General features: G+C 37.5%; 1 protein-coding gene across 1 annotated transcript; it reads right to left on the bottom strand.

Annotated features, from left to right (window-relative positions):
- Positions 1 to 22,932: 22,932 nt before the first annotated feature.
- On the bottom strand, positions 22,933 to 23,538 carry LOC142632363 (uncharacterized). Its single transcript, XM_075806789.1, has one exon. It carries the CDS (start codon positions 23,536 to 23,538, stop codon positions 22,933 to 22,935), a length of 606 nt encoding a protein of 201 aa, XP_075662904.1.
- Between the last annotated feature and the right edge of the window lie 3,568 nt (positions 23,539 to 27,106).

Genomic DNA, 27,106 nt, shown 5'->3' with positions numbered 1-27,106 from the left:
TGTTATATCAATTTCTTAACATGTTTGTTAATTTCTTGGTCATCATTTTGTTTTGTTATTAACTTGCTGTTTTTTTTTATTGTCGTTATCTTGTGTTATGATCTAGCTTTAGGCCACCATGCCATAAAATCAACTACTTGCTTGATTTGGTGTAATGAATTTGATTAATAATATTGTGCCCATTGAATGATTAATTGAACATCAAATAGTTCTTACTTATTTAGTAGAGATTGGTAGACATATCGGGCGTGCGTGGGTGCCTCATACCTTCCCACAGCATAATTTGACTACCGAACTTGTCCTTGGTGGACATAGACCGTTTTTCTTATCCATTGAGTCAATCAAATAAAAAAGAAATTGTTTTTATTTCTTGTTTTGTTTTCCCCTAAAAAAAAAAAAAATAAGTGGTGACTTCTTAACTTTTTTCAGAATCATGATTTTCCTAGTAAAAAAAATACTCCCAAAATCAAACCTTTCTTTTTCTTAAAAACCCTTCCCGAGAGGCGTCACGTGGCCGTGTCCATAGGTGCAGGCCCAAATAGCCTTATACAATGAAATTTGTAGAGCGTGGACTTGAAACCTAGGTTTTATGGATATTGGATAACGAGTATGGTGGGCTAGATCGCCAATACATGCACAATGAAATGATTTTATGACAAAAACTCTCCTCGAAGGTGAGCCGAGGATGAATTATATTTCCCTTTGTTCTTTCCACAATAAATTGTATTTGAAGGTGGTGTGTACAGTCTTTTCTCTTTCTTTTTCCGATCCCCACTCTTGAATGCCACCCTTTTTCTTTTATCTTCTCTTCCTTCTTTCCACCATTTTCCACGTATGGACCAAATCATCAATCCTAATCATTCCCCGTCTTCTTGAAGCCATCAAACATTAGCTGTAACCCTGCCTCCCACTGTTTAGAAGTCATTTCCCCATTAATGTGGCCAGAGAGGTAGGTGCAGAGTCTTTAATGCGATGGTAGCAGCTTTCTGTAAGATATTTCTTATTCACTCCTTCTTCCTGTACCCATGTGGAACATATCCTCCCTCATCAGACCCTCTAGAATTCCCTTACATGCATCAGGGCGTATGGTACAACCTTTACTTCATAGAGCCGAGGAGATCTCCCTCCTCGGACTATTTCCACCAACTTCTCTCGTAATAATTTGCTTGTGGGCTTTTATATCTAGTATAGTTATTATCACCAAGATCTCCTCAGACCAGTTAATATCCTCGGACCAAGCCCAAGGCCCACAAACATACTCTGACTCTTCTACCCCCACACTTCATGTTTGTTATTGCAATAGATTGTAAAATAATTGATATATAGTTATTGTAATGATAGCTTCATAATAATAGACTATCACTTTATAATTTCCATTGTCATAGATTGCAAAAATAATTAGTATCAAGTTATTACAATGATTTTTTTCAATTTAAGTTATTGCAACAAATTATCTTAATGAAATTTAGTATTAAAGCCTTTATTGTACCTGAAAATTATAAGTTATTACAACTAATTATCATTAATGTAATAATTTACCACTTTTAAGTTACTATTGCAATGACTTTTAACTTGTAGATGTGATATAACGACTTTTAATTTGTAGATGTGATATTATGTCTAATACTATTATACTAATTTTGTTTCTATTCCACAATTTTTCATGTGGCTGAGGTTTACCTAGTTGCTACAAGTACTTTTTATGTCAATCACAAGAGTAACTATTTGTTCTACTGTGTGAATGTAACTTTTAGGGAGGGACTCACTTAATACTTTAGGCCACCAGACACTTGTTTAAAAATATTGGATTGAGATCCCGTGTAATACTTAGGGTATTGTACAGTGTGCAATTACTTTGATGCTAGCCATTCAATTGATCTAATGCTTAAAAGTTGGATAACTCATTTGAACACGTCAGTAATCCATGTGACTCCCATTTCTCTTTGCTCTTTCAGTTTCTCCTCTCTATTCTTCAAGCTTACCCCAATTCAAAAATTTCAAAAACTCTCTCTCTCTTTCGGCTGAACATGCCTCTCTCTCTCTCTCTCATGCCTCAAAAAAAACCACCAGTGATGCTCCGATTACTTCTCCACCGAAGTGCACCAATATTTTTTTCATCTACCCACCCAAAAATAAATGTATTTAGATCTAGTAATGAAATTTACATATCAAATTTATGATTTTTTTTTATTCACATGTCAAATTATGAAAATTTTTTTTTCTTGGTCAAAGATTATCCCTTTGTTTCATTTATAGCACTAAAGATTATCTATTTCTTTAAATTTATTTTATTTTATATAAACCTAATTAATTTATTATTGAATGTTTTGAGATTTTTATAATGGGTGTGAAGCCCAGATGAGTGTGTGTGTGTGTGTTTTTGGCAGCATTTCTTGCTTCTTTTTTCCACTGGGATTTTGTGAGGTTGCGTCCTCTGATGCTAATATTTGGTTGCTGGCTCTATCAGGGTCCCTATGTTATGTTGAATGTTTTTGAAACATTCAACAATATTTTAGTTGTAATTCTTATATATATATATATACACGTTTCATTTGAACTTTTATATATATATATATATATATATATATATATATATATATATATATATATATGTATAAAATTGTGATTATTTTTAAATGTACATGTACATATGCATGGAATTATACGCTACTGTATGTAAAGAAAGAAAATGGGAAAACAAGATACAAAAGCTCCAATTTCAAATTTGAAGATGTTTCAAAGTATGGTTTTTTGGTGAATTAGTTTTGGCATTTCTTAAATACTGTACTCTACAGTTATATTTGAGAGAATCAGAAAAAACAACGAGAAAATACTCTTTTTGGGTACAAATGTCTTCTTTTTTTATACTTGAAAAAATAAACAATTTTTTTTTTTTTTAGTATTCCAATTTTGCTTGTTTATTGTTTTTCTATTCTTGTGATGTCAGTGGTTTTAAATTTTCCATACTTATATTTCTTTCTTTATGAAGACTGGACATTGTGTGGTTGAGCTTGGTTGGGCAGCATGGGCTGGACTGGGCTGATTTTTATCAGAACAATTTCTCATTTTCTAGCACAGTTCATTCAAAACCAAGAACAACACTAGCCATCTAGTCAATTCAAATATAGTTTTCTAAACTTTGAACTGAATTAACAAGTCACCCAGATCAAATTTCAGTCATACACTCTTACCCTTTTACTGTAAAATGACCATTAGTACCCTCCTCACCCATATCGACTTCATGTCAAAAACAAGGCCATTTTAATAAATTAAAATGTTCAAACTCTATAGCCATTGAGAGATTCAAAGAATGTGTTTGGATAGAGATTATTGTGGCTGCGTTTTCTGAACTTGCGTTTTCTCCTCTCTTTTTTTTTTTTTTTTTTTTTCTTTTTTTTTCTGCTGCTGAGACAAAGTGTGCAGTGCGTGCACTGTACGCATATTGTGCACATATTGTGTGCGTACTGTTTATGTATTTTTTTAACAATTTTTTATTAAAATGGGTTTCACAGTACTATTCACATATTTAAAATTTATTTTGTTACAATGTTTTCAATTTTTAGTTTTCAATTTTTAACTTTCAACAATAAATTCTATCCAAATAGATCCTTTTACCCAGCAAAACCAAAGCTCCTTGCATGTCTGTCACAACAGGCATGACTCCCCAAAAATCCATGTTCACATTTTTCTTTGGAGCAAGTATTCTTGGTCAACACGCACGTAAGACTAAAAGCCAGTCAAAACCTGAGTCCAAAACGATGTACAAAAGTACAAAATGTAGCCCTATAAATACCTACACCTAGTCACATATTTATTCACACACATCCACAAGCACCAGCAAAAATTCTTACCAAAGAATTAACACAATTTATAACAAATCCTCTCCACTATTTAGTTGTGCTAGAATTTCATAAATTCAACTTAAAGACCCTTCTGATGATGAATTTCAGAAATACAAGAACCCTTTTGATAATCTTTATCATTTATGTGGCCATTTTGAACCTTTTGATAATCTTTATCATTTATGTGGCCATTTTGAACCAAGTTGGAGTTCAAGCAACCAGAGGCAGAATGTTAACCGAGGATTCTGGCAATGCTAATCAACTCGAGACTCATTCCCCTATCTATGTGAAGGCTAAGGACATAATGGCGTATTGGTTCCAAAGGTTGCCATCGGGACCTAGCCCCCCTGGATTGGGTCACTAGTCCATTCAAGTTGTGAAGGTCTTACGCAAGTATACCCAAGAAATCATACACTGTTTCAATGTTTCTTCTATACTTTTATTTTTAGTTCTTTTTCTTGGTCTAAATGTATTGTAGGCTTTGTAGCTTCTGCTAAATAGCTTGAAGCATACGAAACAATGTAATTGAGTATTTATTCAATCAAGTTCATAACCCATTATCTTTAGCAGTTATTAATTCTCGACTTTATCAAAAAAATCTTATTCCTTTTTTAATTATATTCTTCTTTTTTGCATGCATGGACATAAGAGTTTACGTATACACTAGAAATAATTTCGAATTCATAGTAGTGACCCAATTTCACTCTATCTCCTTTGTCAATTTGGATCTCAAACCTCTCTCTTTGAAAATGAGAGAGAGGTAACTTTGACATTTCATGTTTTGGATTTGGGGACGAAAGAACATAAGTGTTCTTCCCAGAAAAATGACGAAAAGCTAATGAATATTTTTTTTAGTTAGATTTTTTATGTTTGTTTTTAGTTTATTTTTCTTTTTGTTCAAACATTATCTAAGATGACATTTAAAAAAAAAAAATGCTGTTGTGGTATTTTTTATATGTCATTATAAATATATTATTTTATTGGTCATGTCAATCTTTATTGTGCCAATATGCACTCCATTTGCCACGTATGATATTTCCGTTTAGTGAGTGAGCGACAATAAGAACTAAAATAGAACGCATTTTTTATTTTCAGGGCTAAAATTTGTAAAATAAAAATATAGGGATCAAAATTAGAAATGACCCCAATTTATAAAGATCAAAACTGCATTTACACATAATTTAAAATACAAGTATCAAGAACAAAAATAAACTATATGTTATAAGTTCAAATTAAATAAAACATGACGAACATCTCAAGACATGTTTAAATATAGGAGCCAAAAGTGAAAAGTAACAAGGTCAAAAGTTTATGGAGAATTTACAAAAATAAGATATTTTAAAAGGTTATGTACATAAAGAAAGAAAATAGGGAAAAGTCCAATTTGAAATTAGATATCATGTTCCAAATTATAGTTTTTTGGTAAATCAGTTTCGGTATTTCTTAAATATTGTTCTCTACAGCTATATTTGAGAGGAAAAAATAAACGAGAATTTTTTTTTATTAGGCACAGATTTCCTTCTTATCTTTCTTTCTTTTTTTTTTTTTTTTTGTGACGTTTTCCAATTACGCCATAGGTCTTTTGTTTTTATATTGTTTTTCTATTCTCGTGATGTCACTGGTTTCAAATTTCGACACTCTTATCTTTCTTTCTTTATGGAGACTGGACTGGACTGGACATGTGTGGTTGATGAGTTAGGTTGGCCAGCTTGAGCTGATAACTCTACAAAATCACGAGTCATATGGGCGAATTTTCTCCAAACAATTTCTCATTTTCTAGCACAGTCCATTCAAAACCAAGAGCAGTGAATACTATAGCCATCTAGTCAATTCAAATACAATTTTCTAAATTAATTAACAAGTCACACCCAGAGCGAATTTCAGCTATACCCTCTTACTGTAAAATGAACAATATTACCCTCCTCAACCATATCAACTTCAAGTCAAGAGCAAGGCCATTTTAATAAATTTAAAATATTCAAACTTCATAGCCGTTGACAGATTCATAGTATCCCCTTTACCAAGCAAAATTATAACCCATCGTATTAATTTTTTTCAAATCCCAGTCCCTGACAACACGCATGACTCTCTGAAATTTCTTGGTCACATTTTCTTTATATATTTGGGCAAGTATTCTTGTTCAACACGCACGTAAGACTAAAAGCCCACCAAAACCTCAAGTCTAATATGATGTACAAACTACAACTACACTCTCTAGCCCTATAAATACCTTCACATAGTCACATATTTATTCACACACATCACAAGCACAGGCAAAAGTTCTTATCAAAGAATACAAATTATAACAAAACCTCTCCACCATTTATTAGTTGTGCTAAAATTTCATACATTCAACTTAAGGCCTTTCTTAAGATGAATTTCAGAAATACAAGCACCCTTTTGATCATCTTTGTCATTTGTGTGGCCATTTTGAGCCAAGTTGGAGTTGAAGCAACCAGAGTTTTATCCGAGGATTTTGGCAATGGTAATCAACTCGAAACACATTCCCCTATCTATGTGAAGGCCAAAGAAATCATGGCATATTGGCTCCAAAAGTTGCCATCCGGACCTAGCCCCCCTGGCGAGGGTCACTAGTTCGTTCAAATTGTGAAAGGTGTTATACAACTATACCGAAGAAAGAATACACTGTCTTATTATTTCTTTTATACTTTTATTTATAATTCTTTTTCTTGGTCCAGATGTATTATAGCTTTTATAGCAAGAAGCATAGGAAAGAATGTAAATGAAAAGTTTATAATTTATTTATTCAATCAAGTTCATAACCCATTATTAGTAGCTTTTAATTCTTGACTTTCAAATAAAAAATCATGTTTTTTCTTCTTCTTTTTTGGATGCGTAGACTTATGAGTATACTGTATACGTATACATACAAAAATAATTTCGATTTGAAAATTGCATTCTACAGATTCGGTACTATATATATTTGGCACTCAGACATAAATGAACGCAACGAAGAAGAAATAGGAAACATTTTGATTTATCCAAATAGATCAACGAAAGAAAATAATAATTCAACTATTGTTTATGTTTTTTCTTTGCTAGGCGTTGTAACAAGTTTTTTTTAGACGGAGGTGCTATATTAATATGTTTTAAACATATTTGCATATATAACTCTTTTCCTCATACGTTAACACAATCCTTAAACCATGCATCATGTCTCTAATGTCTCCAATGGATTAAACTTCTCGTCAGGAAGAGATACCATTTAATAATTGATACGAAGACCATTAATATCATGTGTAAATTCTACTTATCATGACAAAATCACGTGTCATATGGGTGATTTTTCTCAATACAATTCCTCATTTCCTAGCACAGTCCATTCAAATATCAAAATCAATGACAATACTAGTCATCCAGTCAATTCAAATATAATTTTCCAAACTTTGGGCTGAATCAACATGTCACCTAGATCAAATGTCATCTATATACTCTTACCATCTTACTGTAAAATGACCAATAGTAACCTCCTCACCCATATCCATTTTAATAAATCCCAAAGTTCAAACTCTATAGCCGTTGACAGATTCATAGTATCCCCTTTGCCAAGCAAAACTATAGCCCATCATATTTCAGATTGCAAGTCTATGACAACATGCATGATTCTCTGAAATTCCTTGGTCACATTTTTCTATTTGGACAAGTATTCTTGGTCAACACGTACGTAAGACTAAAAGCACACCAAAACCTCAAGTCCAAAACGATGAACAAAGTTCAAACTCTAGCCCTATAAATATTACCTTCACCTACTCACATATTTTGTCACTCGCATCCAAAAGCACGGGCAAAAGTTATTATTATAGAATACAAATTATAGCAAAACCCCTCCACCATTTAGTTAGTCCTTGAATTTCATACATACAAATTTTTTTTTTTATAACAAATTTCATACACTCAACTTTTTAATACACAAAAAAATTAGAATAATGAATCCAACCAATAAACCAAATTATGGGCCTTAATGTGAATATAAATGACCCATAATTTTATGGGAAAAGGCTTATGAAAGAAGTTAAGGAACCCTTAAAGAGGGAAACAAAGCCCAATAGTAAAATAAAAGTAAAGAAAAGACATTAAATAAGGTGTAAATGACCAATAAAAATGTTGCAAAGGAAGGGGTCCTTGAATGAGACCCATAAGAAAGCCAAACAAAAAAAATTCACCGGGGCACGACCATAATGGACCAGCTCACCTTGGTAGGAAAGCTTGAAAGGGACGAATGATCTTACATTACCTAGGAATCTAAACATGAAACCCAACTAATCCATGAGGGAAAGGTTCGAGGAATTTCTATTAAACAACGAAAGAAGAAAAATGCCCAGTAACTTTAGGAGGCCGCTCGCATAAAAAGGCATCTATTAATCTATAACAGTTTTAGGAAAGAAGATCAAAGAACCTTAGAAATGTCTCTCTCCTAGCCCTACAAAGGGACCCATTCTTGTTAACCATAGCCAATACATAGATTTCTTGGGAAAAACAGCATTTATGAAAGGAAAAACAACGGTAACACTTTCAAGGAATAGTTCTCAAGAAAACAAAACAATAAGAAGAAGAAGAAAGAAAGAAATATGTAGGAGCTTCAATCCAAGGGTAAATGGCAAAATCAAGATAGAAGGAGAAAACGGTAATTTTAAGTCCTCATAAAAGGAAGAGAAACCATACCTGTTAAAAATTGAAGATAAACTCAGGAAAGAATAGCAAGCATAAAGCCTAGAAAAATAATTTTATTTTACAGATAAGAGTTTAGGTTAAGGTCCTAGAAAAGAGTATTATAAAGACTCCATTCGCATTAATACTTGGGGGGCTCCGTATTGATCTAGTGACCCAAGCTTTACAATTCTTGTAGAACTTTTAGGATTCATTTGGGTGGGAGGATGAAAATGTGAGAGGATAGAAAATAGAGAGATGATGAAAAAGTTTTTAGTTTTCCTTATTTGTGTTTGGTTGAGATGGTGGAAATTTGAAAGGATGAAAAACTTTTTAATTTAAGTTGAAAATAAGGTTTGTATAAATTTACCATCATGTCCCTCTTAAATAAAACAAAAAGTAATACATTATACTTTTTATAAAAATTGTGTATAGATGAAAGTGGGTATTTCAAAAAATAGCATAAAAAATCATCCAAAAGTGTTTTCTTAAAAAGATATTAAAAATAAAAATGAAGGAAAAAAAAATGAAGGAAAAGAAGAAGAACCACCACTTGACAAAACCAAAAAAAAAAAAAAAACAAAAACAAAAAGTTAGCGTTACAAAGGAAAAGTCAAAAGGAAAAAAAAAAAGAAAAAAAAAAAAAAACCTTAAAAGAGTTGGAGGCAATTTTGTCCAAATATTTTTCTCATTTTTCACTCTAATTTTCTCTCCAATTTGGAGAAATTGTATTTTAAATGAAGAGGAGAGAAAACTTGTGAGCCCCACCACTTTTCTCTCCCCCTCTCCTTTTAACCAAACACCCTTTCCAATAATTTTCTCTCCTATTTTTCACTTCTTCTTTTTTCATCATTCCTAAAATCCACCCAACCAAATATATCCTTAGTTCTACTTATGCCTATAAAGTTTGGGGCATTTGGGCTTTGTGGCCTTCCTTTCAAAGAATTTTTCCTTGGGTTCCGCAATATATTAATAAGAATTCATTGAAGCATTTATATTTACTAACATTGTCTTGTTTCCTATATTTCCTACAAACTTGCGTATATGCGTGATGTTGTGTCTTGGGTTTGTTTGTGCGCAAATCGGTCTAGTAGTACAATATAGTTTGATTGCAATGGAACCAGACCCAGTTCCCTTATTCAACATCTCAGTCTTCAACAGACACATTGCTTCATATTGGGCTTGGGCCTGAGGAACCGTTCAAAAAAGGTTTCCACATAACATAATGCACTTGTGAAGATAAGTACCATTTTGTTCATCTTTTTATTTGTGTGGCTATCTAAGCTAAGCTTGGGTTGAAGTAACCAGAGTGTTACTTGAGGATTTTGCTAGTGCTAATCAGGTTGGGACGTATTCCTCCATGTATGAGAAGGTGAAGCCCGCCATGGCCTTTATGCTTGAACAGTTGCCTTCCGAACCTAGTCCCAGTAGCCTAGGTGATTCAAACAATGAAGAAAAGTATTACGCACACAATATTTTCATAATACTTTCACAACAAATCATAGTTGGTTAGTTGTTATTGGTTTTATTTTGAAACTACTACCTTTTACCCCATCAATAACAATCCATAATAATCTGTTATTTATGGTTTATCTTAAAAATGTTATCGACATTACATTTCTCAACTACGAAAAGTCATACTTAGTGTGTACTTCCACTTTCAAGAGTCCAAAAAAAATCTTAGACAAATAGTATTTTATAGGAAAGAAATCAACACTACAAAAAAATTGGAGTTATTCCGGCATTTTTTAACCGCTGAAATAACCCCAAAAAGCGCTGGTAGAGTCTAAAATGCAAGCTTTTGTGTGTGTGTGTGGAGATGAATTCGAATTCCAATATGTCATGCTATAGATTCGGCACCATTTGACGCTTAGTCATTAATAAACGTGATGATAAAGAAGAGAAGAAATATATATCAGAACCTCTCCACCATTGGTTCGCATCGTGTGTGTGGAGATAAATTCGAATTCAAATATGTCATGCTATAGATTCGGCACCATTTGACGCTCAGTCATAATTAAACGTGATGATAAAGAAGAGAAGAAATATATAACAGAACCTCTCCACCATTGGTTCGCATCGCAGGAGATCCAACAGTCCTTTTTAATTACAACACGGTCTCTTGTACCATATGTTTTTCATTTTTTACATTGTTATCAGCCTCAACTCTCAGCCCCTTTTCTCCAAAAAAAAAAAAAAAAAAACCTGCCTCTTCAAACAATGGTGACTCCGGTTTTTTTTTTCTTTTTTTCCTAGGGGTTCAACATTGATAAAGCAAAAAGATTGTCATCGGAGTAAATAAAAAATAAAATGATTTTTTTTTTTCTGTACATACGACTTCCATATTATATACAATAATCTAAAATAGTAATCTAAATACAATTTAGTATGTAATACTACTATATTTTACAATAATATAAAAAATTTATTAATAGTTTAAAGATCAGAAAGACAACAAATATAATTAAATAATTTATCATTCATTTTTGTCAAATTAATAATAACTTATTATATTATATGTATTATCAATTAAATAAAAATATATGATAAAGAAAATATTAACACACGTAAGAGTAGAACTAGGAATAATGTGAAACAAAGAAAAAAAACTAGTAGCTAATATAAGTTTTTGCTTTCGAAGTGTATGGCCTTTTTTTTTTTTTTTTTTTAGAATCATGTATGGCTTTTTAATTATACATGTGATTACTCTCTTGGAATTTGAGCAAGCACTAAAAAACTTCTTAGACTTGAAAATCTATAGAGTATTTATCAAACAATTTGATCAAATAAAGAGAAAAACTAAAAAAATACATAAGAAAGAAAGAGAGATAAAGAGAATGGGAAAGAATCACAAATGTAGATAGAGAAATATTGGTTGTAACAGTAGTGTAATTTTCTGCTTATAAAGAAAAAAAATGTATGAAAAAACAGTTTCATTTTGCTATCAACAGTATAGTAAACCAAAGTCCTACAAAGATTATACACATATTTTTAATAGAGGAGCAAAAATGAATTTTGTTTTTAATAATATTCAATACACAATACTTTTACAAAAATTTTATAACAAAATCTAGGTGACAAGTTGTTAATGGTAGGTAAAAAGTGATATTAATTATGAGTCCAAATAAAAATCAATTACAATTTGCCATATAACATTTATTGTAAAAATATTGTGAAAGTAGTATTAAGATGATCATATTTTAATTTATTTTAATTGGGTTTAAATAAAATTTAGGGTCAGGGTTTTCAAATTTTAATTTTAGAAGATCAAAATAGAAGTTAATATATATATATATATATATATATATATATATATATATATATATATATATATATATATATAACAAAAATTTGACAAGCCAGGGGTTCAAATGAACCCCTGGCTTTAACACAATGCTGCTCCTATCTTCAAACTATTTAAAATCCTAGGAAGCACAAGCACAAACATGAATATGAGTATAAGTACGACAAAGCAAAATGAGTAATTTAAAAAAAAAAAAAAATTATAACATGACATGACCGGTACAATACCCAAAATGAAGTGTTTATATTTCTTAGTTAAGATCTCTAGATATCCATGCACTATCAATAATCTATGAGGGGAGAATGGATGTTTTGATTTATTTTTTGGATGAATTTATTTGTATTAACAGTGAATGGGCAGTGGAATTTTTTGCCATTTTGCCAAGTTATCCCCGCTCCAAATCTGTCAGTTATTCAAGTGGAACAAACATCCCCAGACTGGTTAAAACTAAACACGGATGGATTGTCTATGGAAAATCCTGACCATGCAAGATGTGAAGAACCTCCTCCTATGGTTTTTTTTTTTTAACTATAAAATATAATTTCTACTCTAACCTAATCAAAGTGTATATGCGTGTGAAGTTCTTTTCTGGAGACTTAAACCCTTACCCTTACCCCCACACCCTACAAGCACTTATACCTGTAGAGTAAAGTTCTTTTCTGGAGACTTAAACCCTTACCCCCACACCCTACAAGCACTTATACCTGTAGAGTAACCATCGTACTAAAAGTATACAGTGGTTCCTATTGTTTTATTTTCGCTAGAGTTTGATAACTTTGGGACTCTCTCTTTCGAAAGGTTCCAAAGTTTCATGATAAAGATTAGTTTCATATGATGGGAAAAAAAAAATAGTAGGTTGTGAATTCTTTCCCTATATTCAAGAATGCCCCAAAAATAGTAACAAACGCCAGTGAAATTAACATTATATACCCACAGCCAAATTTGCAAAACTATTTCTTTTCTTTAGCCGGTATCGCATGCGCCGAATGTATGAGATTTGCCTCTTATAAATAAGTAGGCCCCACACATAAGATTTTTCCTCTTTAGACAGGTGAGTGACCAAGATGGCAAGATCACCCTCCCGACAATATTGACTTGACAATTTGAGCACGGGTAGGATAGTAAATTAGCCCGACTGAACTTCCTAGAATTTAACACGTAAGACTAATTTGCTATAATATTTCAAACCCCCCGTAAGACTAATTCACAAACGAATTGGTCAACACCTAAGCCCCTTAAGAGTCCACCAACAACTGCGAGTCCGAGAAACGCGTGAACTCCATCACTTATATATTGCATACCTCACAGGTCCATATTTTCTCATTCACAAACACAATCAACCTACTTCTTTCAAAGAACACAAAATTTTCTTTGCCTTTTTCTTTGAACAAAGAAAGTTTAAAAATCCCAGCAACTTAATTTTGGGTTATTTTCAAAGATGGGTTTTGGAAAGACTAGCACGATTTTGATGATGATATTCGTAATCTTGATGGTCCTTTCGTGTCAAACTGGGGTCGAGGCAGCAAGAGCATTAAAGGAGGATTTTTCTAGTGTTAATCAACATCAGACATCCTCAGCCATTTACGAGAAGGCAAAGTACACCATGGAGTTTTGGCTTCAAAAGTTGTCCTCGGGACCTAGTCCCAGTGGCCCTGGTCATTAGTTCATTGAATTCATGAAATGCTTATACAGCTACATGCATATAGTATATACATTGACTTATAGGAGAGACAAATGTATATGAAAAGAAAAATTCTTTGATTCTTTGTTCTTTTCGGCAGCTTAAGCTGCTTGTATTGACGGTTGTATATCTTTCAATTTGCATTTGAGTAAAAGTTCTAATTCATCAAATATCAGTTAATTCTTTGATTTAATCAAATTGATAAGTCAGTATCATTTGAATTGTAATGAATCAAGATATATGACCATCTTGGGTTGGTATCCAAAAAATATATGTCAAAAGTTTAATTGAGGAACTCTACAAGTGCCCATATTATATGTATTGAACCAAATCCACGTTCGTTAATATATATCCCTGAGTCAATCATATAATGGGCTCTGACATGCATGGTTGTAACTTGTAAATATACCTACCTGTTAATTAACATGCTATTGACCCAGAACATTTAACAGATTTACGTATAGAGCAATGCCATAAACACAATAATATTCACAATTTGTTTTTACAAGAGTTGAGTTTACAAGTTATAATTGGTTTTCATTTGGATCCATTATTACTGGCACTATTAACATCACTATTTTTTTTTATTGACCTCTTCAGAGATTTTCTGTTATTACACTCACATATCCTCTAGTTTAGAATAAGATACTCACTCCCATAAAATGTAAACTATTTACAGACCTCTAAATGGCTGAAAAAAGATTTAAAAAAATCTCCAAAAAAATGCTTTAAAAATATTTATCTTTTTTGGGAGGTGATGATGCAGGGAATGTGATGGGCTATTTGTGTATGGTTAAGAAACAATGAGAGGCTATTTGTGCATGACTCGTTTAGAATGCTCTAATCAATACGAAGGCCCTAAAAGCCCACAGAGTAGGATGAGTCCAAGAAGACTTGGCACAATTTTATCACTATAAAAGGCTTCACTTCATACTTTCTCAAACAGATACACAAAGCACCAAAAACTTACTTTTTAAAGACTCCATAATTCTCCATCTTTTTAGCAACTTAGGGCAGTTTCTTTGTGATGATGCCGAAAATCGTCAGTAAGCTACACTGTCCTCACGTGTCCCCGATGAAGAACCTGCACAACACAAAAGCTGAAGACCTTAGGAAGGATACCGATGTGGTACCAGCCAAATACCCTCCGACGGTCAAGTTAGAAAAACTCTCTTATTCGCAACTCTAAAGTGCTAGAGCTGAAGTGAATTATGCGTACCTTGGTTTATGAAGGCTTTGGGGTATTTATAGTAGTGTAGGGCCGAAATAAGCAGCTTGGTGAGGAAGTACTTTCCTTCTAAGAGAGTAATTCGTGGATTTTCCGTATCACCTAAAGTCCTTTTCCTTATAGGAATCTTTTCAATTAGGGTCAAACGTGTAGCGCAAGAACTTTCCTTATACACGCATACGTGGAGGGCAAGCAAGGTTATGGATGAAGGTTTGCTTATCCCCTTTAGCTTTTCCCTCCGTTAGCCTTTCCTTCCTAAGGTCGTCAGCTTATGCAGCTGTTTCTGGAAAGGTCGTTAGCTCAGAATCTTCAGCTTGATTCCATCAGCTCTCCCTTCAGCCTTGATCTCGTCAGCTTTCTCCCTTCAGCCCAATGCCGTCAGATATGAGGCTGAGCCGCAGACGTCGAAGGAAGGTGGTTCAATGACCAGAGCTGACGGGCTCGTTACTCCCGTCAGCCTTCTTAAGGCGTTAGGAGCAAATTGTAAAATCACCCTCATCAGTTGCCCCCTACTCCATAATCCCGTCAGCTATAGCTGACGGGTTATGGAGTTAACGTTGTTAGGAAGCCACTCATGCGTGGTAATTCAAGCCACCACCATTAAATGGTGGGACACATGGCATGGACTGATTGGCTCCGTGCCTGGACGAACGTGTCGCTTCGTCTTTCATGCCCTCTTTCACCTATATATATTTCATTTCCCCTCTTATTTCCAACTTTCCACACCTTGCTGATTTTGAGAGAGAGAGAGCGTCACCTCTGAACATTTCATTCGCTGATCTTTTGACTCCGTCAACTAGATTGCCGTCAACTTCTTGGGACCGTCCTTTTACTCGAAGATTCTTTTGACTGTAAGTTCTCTTCCTTTATTTTCCTTCTTTTATTTTCCTAGTAGTGCCCTTTAGTGAGGTCGTCGGCCTAGGTTCTTAGAATAAACCCATTATTTGTAGGTAGTTAGATGTCTAGGGAGGCAACGATTGAACAATTGTAGATCTGCGAAGGAGCGGGTTACGACGATGTCTTCCAATCAGGCCGTGAGCCCGAGGAGGGCCTATCTTGGTCGTCAGAAAGGGAAACGCCAACCCATTCTTCTGATAAAGAAGTAGGGAGTTCTAGAGAAGGTGAGGTGAGTGAGGATGGTGAAGAGGAGGAAAGGGTAGGTGACGGAGATCAAAGGACCAATGAAGAGGAAAAAGAAAGAACCAGTGACGGGGATGGGAGTGACGATGACGAGGAAACCTTAGAGAGTATCTCGGGAGCTTCTGGTGACAATCTTCCTTTCATCCTACCCCCAGAATGGTCCGTCAACAAATTCTCTCCAACGATGTCGAAAAATATTTTCAAAAATTTGCGGGCCCGTTATCAAATACCGAATGATATCCCAATTTGCCTCCCCGAGAAGGGCGACAGATGTTATTTGGGATGAACCACGGATGTTGGCATGTACGATGACATGTTCACTGCCGGATTAAGATTACCACTGACGGCATTACATCATCAGCTGGCTAACTTTCTGGGAATATCCATCAGCCAAATTTCCCCTAATGCCTGGCGAACATTCATTGGTGCCGAGATCCTGTGGGGTCGTCTGAGTGGTGGGAACCGTCAGTTAACCCTAGACGAGTTCTTTTGGTGCTACTGCCCTCAGCACATCTCCTCGTCAAATGGAATATATCATTTCGCAGTAAGGGAGAAAGAGTTAAAGTTGGTATCGAACATGCCTGATACCAATAGAAAGTGGAAGGGCAGATATTTTTTTGTAGAGGGGACGAACTGGGTATGCCGTTAGGAGGAGTGGGAGTCAATGCCTTATGGTTTTTTTGACAACACCTGGGCATACGTCAGGAACTCAGGTTGACCCCGTCTGCTTTTTTACTTCGTCTGTCTGTTTAATCCCTAACCTCGTCTCCTTTTCTTTCCAGCTAACACCCGTCCACGCATTACCGTGGAACAAGAGGATTTCATCCATCGGGTGACGGCTATTCCCTTGGACGAGCGGAAGTGTCGGGACCTAATCACGCTAGACACTTTACATTTGTATTGTGGTGGTCTGGAGCCGACGGAGGAGGCTTTCAAGCTAAACGCTTACTCTCTTCAACGTGAGTATTTTCCAATTTCTTCCGTCTGCTCCCTGACGTTATTTTTTTTCTAATCCTCTCTATCTTTTGCAGAAATGGAGTCAGCCAAGCAAAGAATACGGGCTGCCGCTGCTGCCAAGAAAAAAGAACAGGAAAAGGCCAAAGGGGAGACAACACCATCGTCAACCCTGAAGTCCGTCGGAAAGGCAGGAGCTAAGAGGAAAGCTGACGGTAAGGATGAGCGTTCTGGGAAAAAGGTTGCCATAACTCCTGGAGATAAATCTTCAAAGAAGTCCTCACCTCCCAAGTTCGTCCGTGGGGCAGGCAAAGGGATGATGACCTCGTCAGGCCCCATCAGCCCGGGACCGGCCGCCGCCTTTTAACCCACAAAGACTATGTCGTGGAGGTGACGGAGTCCATTCTAAAGGATGAGGAGATGGACCCTTGTGCCAAGCAGGCAATGGACGAGATAGGGGTGTCAGGCTTGTTTGATCTTACTCGGGTATGCCTTTCTCTTACTTTGGTGCCTGACCAGTTTTAATGATTTGACATCGTTTTTGGCAATGCAGGCTATGATTCGTATGAAGGCTTTGTCCGAGAGGTGTGTTGCCAAGGAGGGGGTGATTACCCATCTTCATGAGCGTATCAAGTACTTAGCCGACAGACAAGCACAATATAAGGACGCGAACCGTGTCCTTGGTACAGAGTTGAAGGATCTAAAGGAGAAGTTGGCGGAGGAAAGCCATTAGCGGAAGCTAGAAGAAGAAGCCAAGCTGACGGCAGAAAAGGAGCTAAAGTCCATCTGAATTTAGGTGGAGACGGCTAGGAGCGATGCTGTGATGGAGTTTAGGGACTCGTCATCCTTTATAGACACTTGTGCTGCCTACTATGGTGACGGGTTTGAGGACTGCTTGAAACAAGTTAAGTCTGTTTATCCTAACTTGGATTTATCCAAGATTACCATGGACGAGTCTATTCCGTCGACTCCTACAGGCGACATCGTCAATGAGGAAGGTGACGATGCTAACAAGCTAGAGGTAAACCAAAGGAATGATAGCATTGTTCTTGCTCAGCCAGCCGTGGACAAGCCCATCACTTCGACTTCGTCAGCAAATCCTCATGGCGACAATCAAAACGCCGTCGACCCTTCTACTGCTGGCGCCCAGCCTTCTATTGCCAAAGGTGACGGAAGGTCTCAAGATCCCCCCACTTCGTGAACTTCAGCACTTCTCTTTTTGTAAAATGTAAACGAATTTTAATATTTGACGCCCGTTGCCTTAGGCTTTTGTAAAGACATTACTTTATTTATGTTAATCTCAATATGTTGTTTTGCATTTGAGGCATATTTCTCTCTTCTATTTAAGTTAAAAACCACTTGCTCGTGATGAGCCCGTCAGCCTATGGGTGACAATGTCGTCTTTCTGCTAACTATCAAAATGATAACAGCGTCAGCTTTCTTTTAGCTGAAACTTCGAGCCGTTTTTATCAACCTGTCAGCCTTATGGGCAATGATGTCAGATCAAAACTTATTGCTATATGCCTGTCAGCTTTTAACGACGTCGGCTTTTTCAGCTGATAATGTACTTTAGGTTGTTCTGTATCCGTCGGCTTTACGAGCAACGGCATCAACTTTATTTTAGCTGAAACTTACTTTAAGCCATTTTATCTACCCGTCAGCCTTATGGGTAACGGCGGCAGCTTTCTCTTAGGCTGAGGCATGCCAAGCTGTTTTTATCTACCCGTCAGCCTTATGGGTAACGGCATCAACTTTCTTTTAGCTGACTATTCATTCACCTTTTTTTTTAATAAATTTATTCATTTTGTAGGTTTTATAATAGTTGGCCACTTAGTGGATGTTATACTGAACCCGTCCACTTTATGGACTTAAGAAGGTCGTCTATTTTGTGGACTTAATCATAAGGTTGTCCACTTTGTGGACTTAGCAGTAGATTTGTCTACTTTGTGGACTCAATCATAGGATCGTCTACTTTGCAGACTTAACCATAAGGTCGTCCACTTTGTGGACTCAATAGTAGATTCGTCCACTTTGTGGACTTAGCAGTAGACTCGTCCACTTTGTGGACTTAATCATAAGGTCATCCATTTTATGGGACAATGCTGTCTCCTTGAAGACTAGCTAACATAATAAATCTATTAATCATTTTTGAATAAACTCCTCTTATTATGATGAATGCATAAGTAGAATAATTGTTTCAAAAAGAATAAACCTTCAGCCCCTTGGGCTTAAAATGTATTGTAGACAAAAAATAAACTAAGATAAATTATTAAAAGAAATATATTGGATAAACTGGAAATGAGGAGTGGTGTTCTTCGTGCTATCTTCTACTGGTAGTACCTCCTAAGGTGCTCGACGTTCCATGGGTGGTGTAGCTTCTGCCTGTCAAGTGTCTCTAAGTAGTAGGTTCCCTTCCTTAGCTATGATGTTATCTTGTAGGGTCATTCCCAGTTTGGGCCAAGCTTTCCTTGTGCGGGATCTTTGGCGGTGCCCATCACTTTCCTTAAGACAAGGTCTTCGACTTTGAAGTCTAGATGTTTGACTCAGGAGTTGTAGTGTTTGGCCATAAGATTCTGATATCGTGCAAGTCTCTGTTTAGCTGTTGCTCTAACCTCGTCAACCAGATCAAGTTGTAGATGTATGGCCTCGCCATTCCTCCCTTCGTCATGATTGTCCACCCTGTAGCTCATGACCCTAATCTCAGCTAGGATGACTGCATCATTCCCATATGTTAGTCGAAACAGAGTTTCTCTTGTGGGGGTTCTGACCGTCGTCCTATACGCCCATAGGATGCTTGGAAACTCTTTTGGCCATATGCCCTTTGCCCCCTCGAGCCGAGTCTTGATGATTCGAAGCAAGGATCGGTTCGTGACCTCAACCTGTCTGTTGGCTTGAGGATGAGCCGGAAAGGAGTAGTGGTTCCGAATTCCTAACTGCGAACAAAAGTCTCTAAAGGCGTCATTATCAAACTGCTTACCATTGTCCAAGACTAAGACCCTAGGGATTCCGTATCTACAAATTATGTTTTTCCAAACAAAGCTCCACACATTCTTCTCAGTGATGGTGGCCAATGCTTCAGCTTCCACCCATTTGGTGAAATAGTCTATACCGACTATTAGGAACTTCAGCTGCCTTATTGCTATAGGGAAAGCCCATGATGTCTAGTCCCCATTAGGCGAACAGCCATGGAGCTGTGATTGGAGTCAGCTCTTCTATTGGTTGCCTAATTATGTTGCTGAACCTTTGACATTTGTCGCAAGCCTTCACATATGTCTCAACGTCCTTCTGCATAGACGGTCAGTAGTATCCTACCCAGATCAGTTTATGCACTAATGATCGCGACCCTGAGTGGTTGCCATAGATCCCTTCGTGTACTTCCTTCATGACATAATCCGCTTCTTCAGGACTTAAGCATCTTAAGTATGGTCTGGAGAATCCCCTCTTGTATAGGACCTCCTTTATCAAGACGAATCGCGCCAACTGGACCTTCAGCTTCCTCGCCGCCTCCTTCTCGCCAAGCAACGTGCCGTTTTTTAAGTAAGAGATTAAGGGGGTGGTCCAATTGTTTTGAGAACCTATCTCTTGTATGTTGACGACATCTATCAGTGGTGAGGGTTGAATAAAAGAAAGTACCTTGTCGAGGGCGATCATATACTCTGCTAACGCGGTTTTGGCAAGACAGTCGGCTTGCTCGTTTTCTCCTCTTGGGATTTGGACTATCTTGGCCTGCATCTCATCTACTCTCATCTTCACTTGCTCCCAATACCTTTTCATCTTTTCGCCCTTACACTCATACTCGCCGTTCACTTGGCTTGTGACGACTTGGGAGTCACAGTGAACAACCATGTTCGCGGACCCTACAGCCTTGGCGAGGTCTAAAACCGCTATCAGGGCTTCATACTCATCTTTATTATTAGTTGTAGGGAAATCGAGACAAATCATACATTCGATCTCATCACCTTCTGGAGATTTAAGTACAATTCCTGCTCCACCAGCCTTCTTGTTGGACAACCTATTCGTGAACACGCTCCATTGGGGGTTTTTTGTCCCCTCGCCTTTTGTGCTGGTGAACTTTACAATGAAGTCGGCGACTGCTTGTCCCTTAATGGCGATGCGAGGGCGATATTGTATGTCAAATTCGCTCAACTCTATTGACCATAATGCCATTCGTCCGGCAGCTTTAGGACTGCCCATTGCTCACCGTAAAGGCTTGTCAGTTAGGACGACCATCGTGTGAGCTTAGAAGTATGGCTTGAGTTTACGGGCCACCATGACTAGAGTGAAGGCAAATTTTTCCATGGGGGGATACATTTCTTCTGCACCATGCAACGCCTTGTTAGCATAGTATACGGGCCTTTGCACCCTGTCTTCTTTTCTGACTAAGGCCGCACTGATGGCGATCGGGGAAACGGCTAGATAGAGAAAAAGTTCTTCTCTTGGTTGTGAGGGCCTTAGTAGCGGTGGTGAAGAGAGGTAGGCCTTCAAGTCTTCGAACGCTTGTTGACATTCGGCCGTCCATTCAAAAGATTTCTTCAGTGTGCGGAAGAATGGTAGACATTTATCCGTTGCCCTAGATACAAATCTATTAAGTGTGGCGATTTTGCCATTAAGGCTTTGTACTTCTTTCACGTTTCTAGAAGGTGCCATTTCCATTATTGCCCGGATCTTGTCCGGGTTAGCCTCAATGTCCCTTTGGGATACCATGTATCCTAAGAATTTTCCCGCTGTTACTCCGAAGGCACACTTATTTGGATTAAGCTTCATGTTGTAGGAGCGAAGAGTGTCGAAGGTTTCCCTAAGATCCTCCAAGTGATTACCTTCCCTTCGGCTTTTCACTAGCATGTCATCGACATACACCTGGACATTTTTGCCAATCTATTGTGCCATCTGGATCTAGATCTGGTTGTATCCGAAAAATGTGTCCATGAAGCTCAATAATTGGTGTCGAGCCGTAGAGTCCACCAGGAGGTCAACCCGCGGGAGGGGGTAGCTATCTATAGGGCATGCTTTATTTAGGTCTGTGAAGTCTACACATATTCTCCATTTTCCATTGCTCTTCTTGACCATCATGACATTCGCTAGCCAATCAGGTTAGTAAACTTCCCTAATGAAACCCATCTCTAATAGCTTGCGGACCTCTTCAACTACTGCCCGGTCTCTCACTTGGGCGAACACCCGTTTCTTCTGGCAGACAGGAGGAAAAGAAGGCGACACATTCAACTTGTGCACCATAACTGATGGGGTGATTCCTGACATATCTTCATGGCTTCAAGCGATACGTCCCCATTTTCTTTAAGAAAAGTCACGAGTGCCTGACGTACCGTCGGGTCTGTGAGGGTGCCGATTTTAGTCATCCGCTCTAGTTGGGATTCGTCGAGAGGTACGTCTTCGAGCCTCTCAACGGGCTCCGTTGCTGTTCGACGTCTTCTATGTTCATAGCCTGAAGGTGGTCATCCATCTCCATCATGGCTATGTAACATTTGCGTGCGGCTACTTGATCACCTCTCAACTCTCCTACTTCATAATCAGTAGGGAACTTTATCATCAAATGGTAGGTTAAGGTTACAGCCTTCCACGAGTTGAGGGTTGGACGTCTTATGATGGCATTGTAGGCTAACGAGCAATTGACTAAGAGGAATGCTACATTCTTGGTGATCTGCTATGGGTAGTCTCCAACGGTTACTGCCAAAGTGATGACGCCAAGGGGAAATACCCTCGGTCCTCTAAAGCCAACAAGTGGGGCGCTAGTCGGAACTAGTCGCTCCCTTTCAATCCCCATCTGTTGGAAAGCAGGGTAGTAGAGGATGTCTGCCGAACTGTCGTTGTCGATGAGGACTCGATGCATGTTGTAGTCTCCTACCTGTATGGTGACGACGAGCGCGTCATCATTGGGATGGTGAAGATGTCGTGCATTTTCTTTTGAGAATCCAATGGAAGGATTGTCAATCCGTGGTATTTGGGGTACGGAACCCATCATCCGGATGTTCTGAACCATTCTGAGGTATGTCTTTCGGGCTTTCTTCGATGACCTAGCGGTCGTGGTGCCCCCTACAATCATCCTTATATCTCCTAGGAGTTGTCTAGGGCGATTGCTCTCTCATCGAGGAGCTTGATTTTACGGCAGGTCTGCTCTCTCCTTACTAACGAACCTCTGTAGCCTTCCTTGTCTAATAAGAGCTTCTATTTGCTGCTTCAAGTCGTAGCAATTAGCTGTATCATGGCCATGATCTTGATGAAAGCAGCAGTATTTGTCCCTTGGCCTCTTGCTGGGACCTCCCTTCAGCTTGCCGGGAAAAGTCAAGGCCCCTTCGTCTTTAATCTGCATTAGTACCTGGTCGATAGGAGCGGTTAAGGGGGTGAAGCTTGTGAACCTCCCCGCGGGTGGTCTAGGGCGTCGATCATCCCGTCGTTCTTCAGTTTTAGCTTTCTTTCGCCCCCTATCCGAGCGTGCATCTTCCTGCCTTTCCTTTTTTCTGGGCTTTTCCTCTCGAGTTAACAGCGCGTCTTCTGCGTTCATGTATTTGGTCTCCCGATAGAGTACATCTGACATGGTCTTTGGGTCGTTCTTATACAGGGAGAATAGGAACTTACCCTTCCATAGCCCGTTGGTGAATGCTGCTACGAGTATCTTGTCATCTGCTTCGTCAATCGAGAGGGCCTCCTTATTGAAACGAGCTATGTAAGACCTCAGCGTCTCGTCTTCCTGCTGCTTGATGTTCATTAGGCATGTAGTGGATTTCTTGTACCTGTGGCCTCTAATGAAGTGCCAGGCGAACTAGGTGCTCAACTCTTTGAATGTACCAATGGATTTGGGCGTCAATATACTAAACCAGATCCTCGCGGGTCCCTTCAATGTGGTGGGGAAGGCTCTGCACATGATTGCGTCTGGCACCCTTTGAAGGTGTATCAGGGTCTTAAACGACTCCAAGTGATCTAAGGGGTCCTTAGAGCCATCGTAGCTTTCTACCTGCGGATGCGAAATTTTTGTGGAAGGGGGAAAGAATTGACGGATGCTGTGAAGGGCGAGTCGGTTAGCTGGACTAGGTCATCAAGGGCGTTGGACACCCGTCCCTTAAGGGCGTTCATCATGCAGTCCATTTGTTCTTTCATCATCTGCATCTCAACGACTATGTGAGGTGGGACAGTATTGGTGACAAACGACCAGTTCGTATCCTGTCGCTCTGGCCTACTAGGGGCTTTGTTGCTTTCCAGCCCCTCTTGGTTCCTTCTTTCCACGCTGGTTCCTTCTTGTTCTTCTTCCTGGGTGTTGACGCCCGCGTTCCTCTGACACAATTGTTCTTCCAAGTCTTGGTTCTGTTTGGTGAGGCGTTCCACAACAGTGGCTAGAGTTTGGACTTACCTCTCGAGTGCAGTCGTGTGTGGTTCGTTTCCTTGAACGTTGTTAGTGGTTGCTATCGAGCGAGTGAGTACCATGCAACTCTTTGTCCGGGAAGCAATAGCACGGCTTTATAAGTTACTAATACGTTCCCACAGACGGCGCCAACTGATGATGCCGAAAATCGTTAGTAAGTTACACGGTCCTCACGTGTCCTCGGTGAAGAACCTGCACAACACAAAAGCTGAAGACCATAGGAAGGATACCGGTATGGTACCAGCCAAATACCCTCCGACGGTCAAGTTAGAGAAACTCTCTTATTCGTAACTCTAAAGTGCTAGAGCTGAAGTGAATTATGCATACCTTGGTTTATGAGGGCTTTGGGGTATTTATAGTAGTGTAGGGCTGAAATAAGCGCCTTGGTGAGAAAGTACTTTCCTTTTAGGAGAGTAATTCGTGGATTTTACGTATCACCTAGAGTCCTTTTCCTTATAGGAATCTTCTCAATTAGGGTCAAATGTGTAGCGCAAAAACTTTCCTTATACATGTATACGTGGAGGGCAAGCAAGGTTATGGATGAAGGTTTGCTTATCCCCTTCAGCTTTTCCCTTCGTCAGCCTTTCCTTCCTAAGGTCGTCAGCTCAGAATCTTCAGCTTGATTCCATTAGCTCTCCCTTCAGCCTTGATCTCGTCAGCTTTCTCCCTTCAGCCCAATGCCGTCAGATATGAGGTTGGGCCGTGGACGTTTCTTAAGGCGTTAGGAGCAAATTGTAAAGTCACCCTCATCACTTTGAAATGAACTTCCGCACCCTTTTGATCTTTTTTTTTTTTTTTTTAAATTTCAATGGCTATCTTGAGCCACACCAGTGTCAAGGAAACCAGGCTGTTGTGAGAGGATTTTGGTGGTGCTAATCACCTTCAGAGATACTCATCGGTCTACGAGAAGGCAAAGAACTCCATGGCATATTTGCTGGAACGATTGCCATCGGGACCTAGCCCTAGAGGCTCAGGGAACTAGCTCGTTTGAACTTGAAACGGGGTTATACGCTTAAGCAAATAAAAGAGTTATACGCTCACACAATGGTGTGTAAATTTTCATATACAGTACAGATTTATAGAAATCTATTAATGTAATTGAAAACAAATGTCTTAATTTGATTATTTCAAAGTGCTAAGTGATGAAAGTTTGCAAATTGTTACTCTCTTGTGCGTCTTGCTGATTTATTTTTCTTATAAATTATTCTTTTTATGCACATATAGTTGCATGGACACGTGACAGTGAATAGTTGAAAAAAATATGAATTTATTTGAAAATAAATATATAATTGTTTATAATTTTTCATGTAAGAATTAAGATTTGTAACAAAAATTATGGTCTTAAAAAACTCTCTGTGTTACTATGTTCGTGCCTTTGAATCCTGTGCATCCTAGCAGCTGTCATATTTGAACACGAAGAAGAGATTGAAAAGGATGTAGAAAAAAAAAAAAAAAAAACCGAACCTGTTACTACATTTCTTTTTTTGGCATGCAATTATCTTGATATTTGAAAACCCACGTCCTATAGTTGATCATATACTCGAATGCATTTGGACAATCATTTATACATCAAAACATGAAACAATGGAATAGCATAGAGTTACGGCTTCAAACCACCTACATAATGAGTATACTTAATTATCGAGGATAAATTTTTATATATCCCATGAAAAGTTTCATTAGTCACTCATCCCAATCTTAACTGTCAACCTCTCTTATCCTTTGTCACTTGTGAAAAATAAGGTTTTATTTAATTTTTATTATTGTATATTTTTTCTTATACATAATAACTTCTATGTGATTAAGCATATAAATTAATATTTATTATTTAAATTATATAAAAATAAATAAATATTTAAATGTTTCATAATGTTAAAAATTATTAGTATAATCTAATTCTGCAGTCTTTAAATTATTCAACAAAAAATATTATTCTAAAATATTCAAAAAAAAAAAATACTACTAGTTATGAATAAAATCATATTTTGAATTATTTTAAGACTAATTTAGTGTAAATATTATTTTTATTGTATATGGGAAGCTAAATTAAACAGGTTTTATTTATAAGTAATACGTGTAAATTTATATATATATATACACACAAAAAATGTCATTCTTTATATGTATTTATATATATATATATATATATATATATATATATAGTGGGACCCTAAACAAACATTTTGTCAGTGCTACGGGTTATTGAACATTTTCTTTATACACGTGAGTGACCAAGATCACCCTCCCACTATATTTGAACTTCCTAGACTTTGACACATGCACAACTTCTTGTTCAACACTAAGATCTGTCTTGGACTTTTAGATAATAAATTTCAAACTTGACGACTCTATCACAACTTCTTGTTCAGCACGCCCTCCAACAACACCGCGCGAGTCCATAAACACATCTGAACTCCATCATTTATATATAGCATACCTAACACCTCCATATTTTCTCATTCACAAACACAATCAATCTACTTCTTCTCAAAAAAAGCCACATCTTTCAAAGAATACAAAATTTTCTCTGCCTTTTTCTTAGAAGAAAGAAAGTTCAAAAATCCCAACAACTTCATTTTGGGCTATTTTCAAAGATGGGTTTTGGAAAGACTAGCACTATTTTGATGATGATCGTTGTAATCTTGGTGGCCACATAAAAGTAAATCCACAAATAAGGTGTTAAAAGAACCTTGTGCGTTATTATCTCTGGGTGGAAATCGACATGCTTGTGCACCCTCACTGCTGTCATATATGAATACGAAGAAAAGATTGAAAAAATATATATATATATATATAAAATAAAGAAACAAACCAACCTTATAGTACGTGCACTATTTTTGGTATGCAATGATCTTTATATTTAAATAACCATGTCCTAAAGTTCATCACGTAAAAGGCGAATTAAACTCGAATGCAT

The sequence above is a fragment of the Castanea sativa genome, chromosome 4 (assembly GCF_040712315.1).
Source record: "Castanea sativa cultivar Marrone di Chiusa Pesio chromosome 4, ASM4071231v1".
In the NCBI taxonomy this organism is placed as follows: domain Eukaryota; kingdom Viridiplantae; phylum Streptophyta; class Magnoliopsida; order Fagales; family Fagaceae; genus Castanea; species Castanea sativa.
Note: the sequence above shows the minus strand (reverse complement) of the source record. Positions and strands in the feature narration are given on the sequence as shown.

What these genes read in the sequence shown, in the direction of transcription:
- LOC142632363 (XM_075806789.1), bottom strand. Translation starts at nt 23,538, where the DNA reads ATGAACATCAAGCAGCAGGAAGACGAGACGCTGAGGTCTTACATAGCT.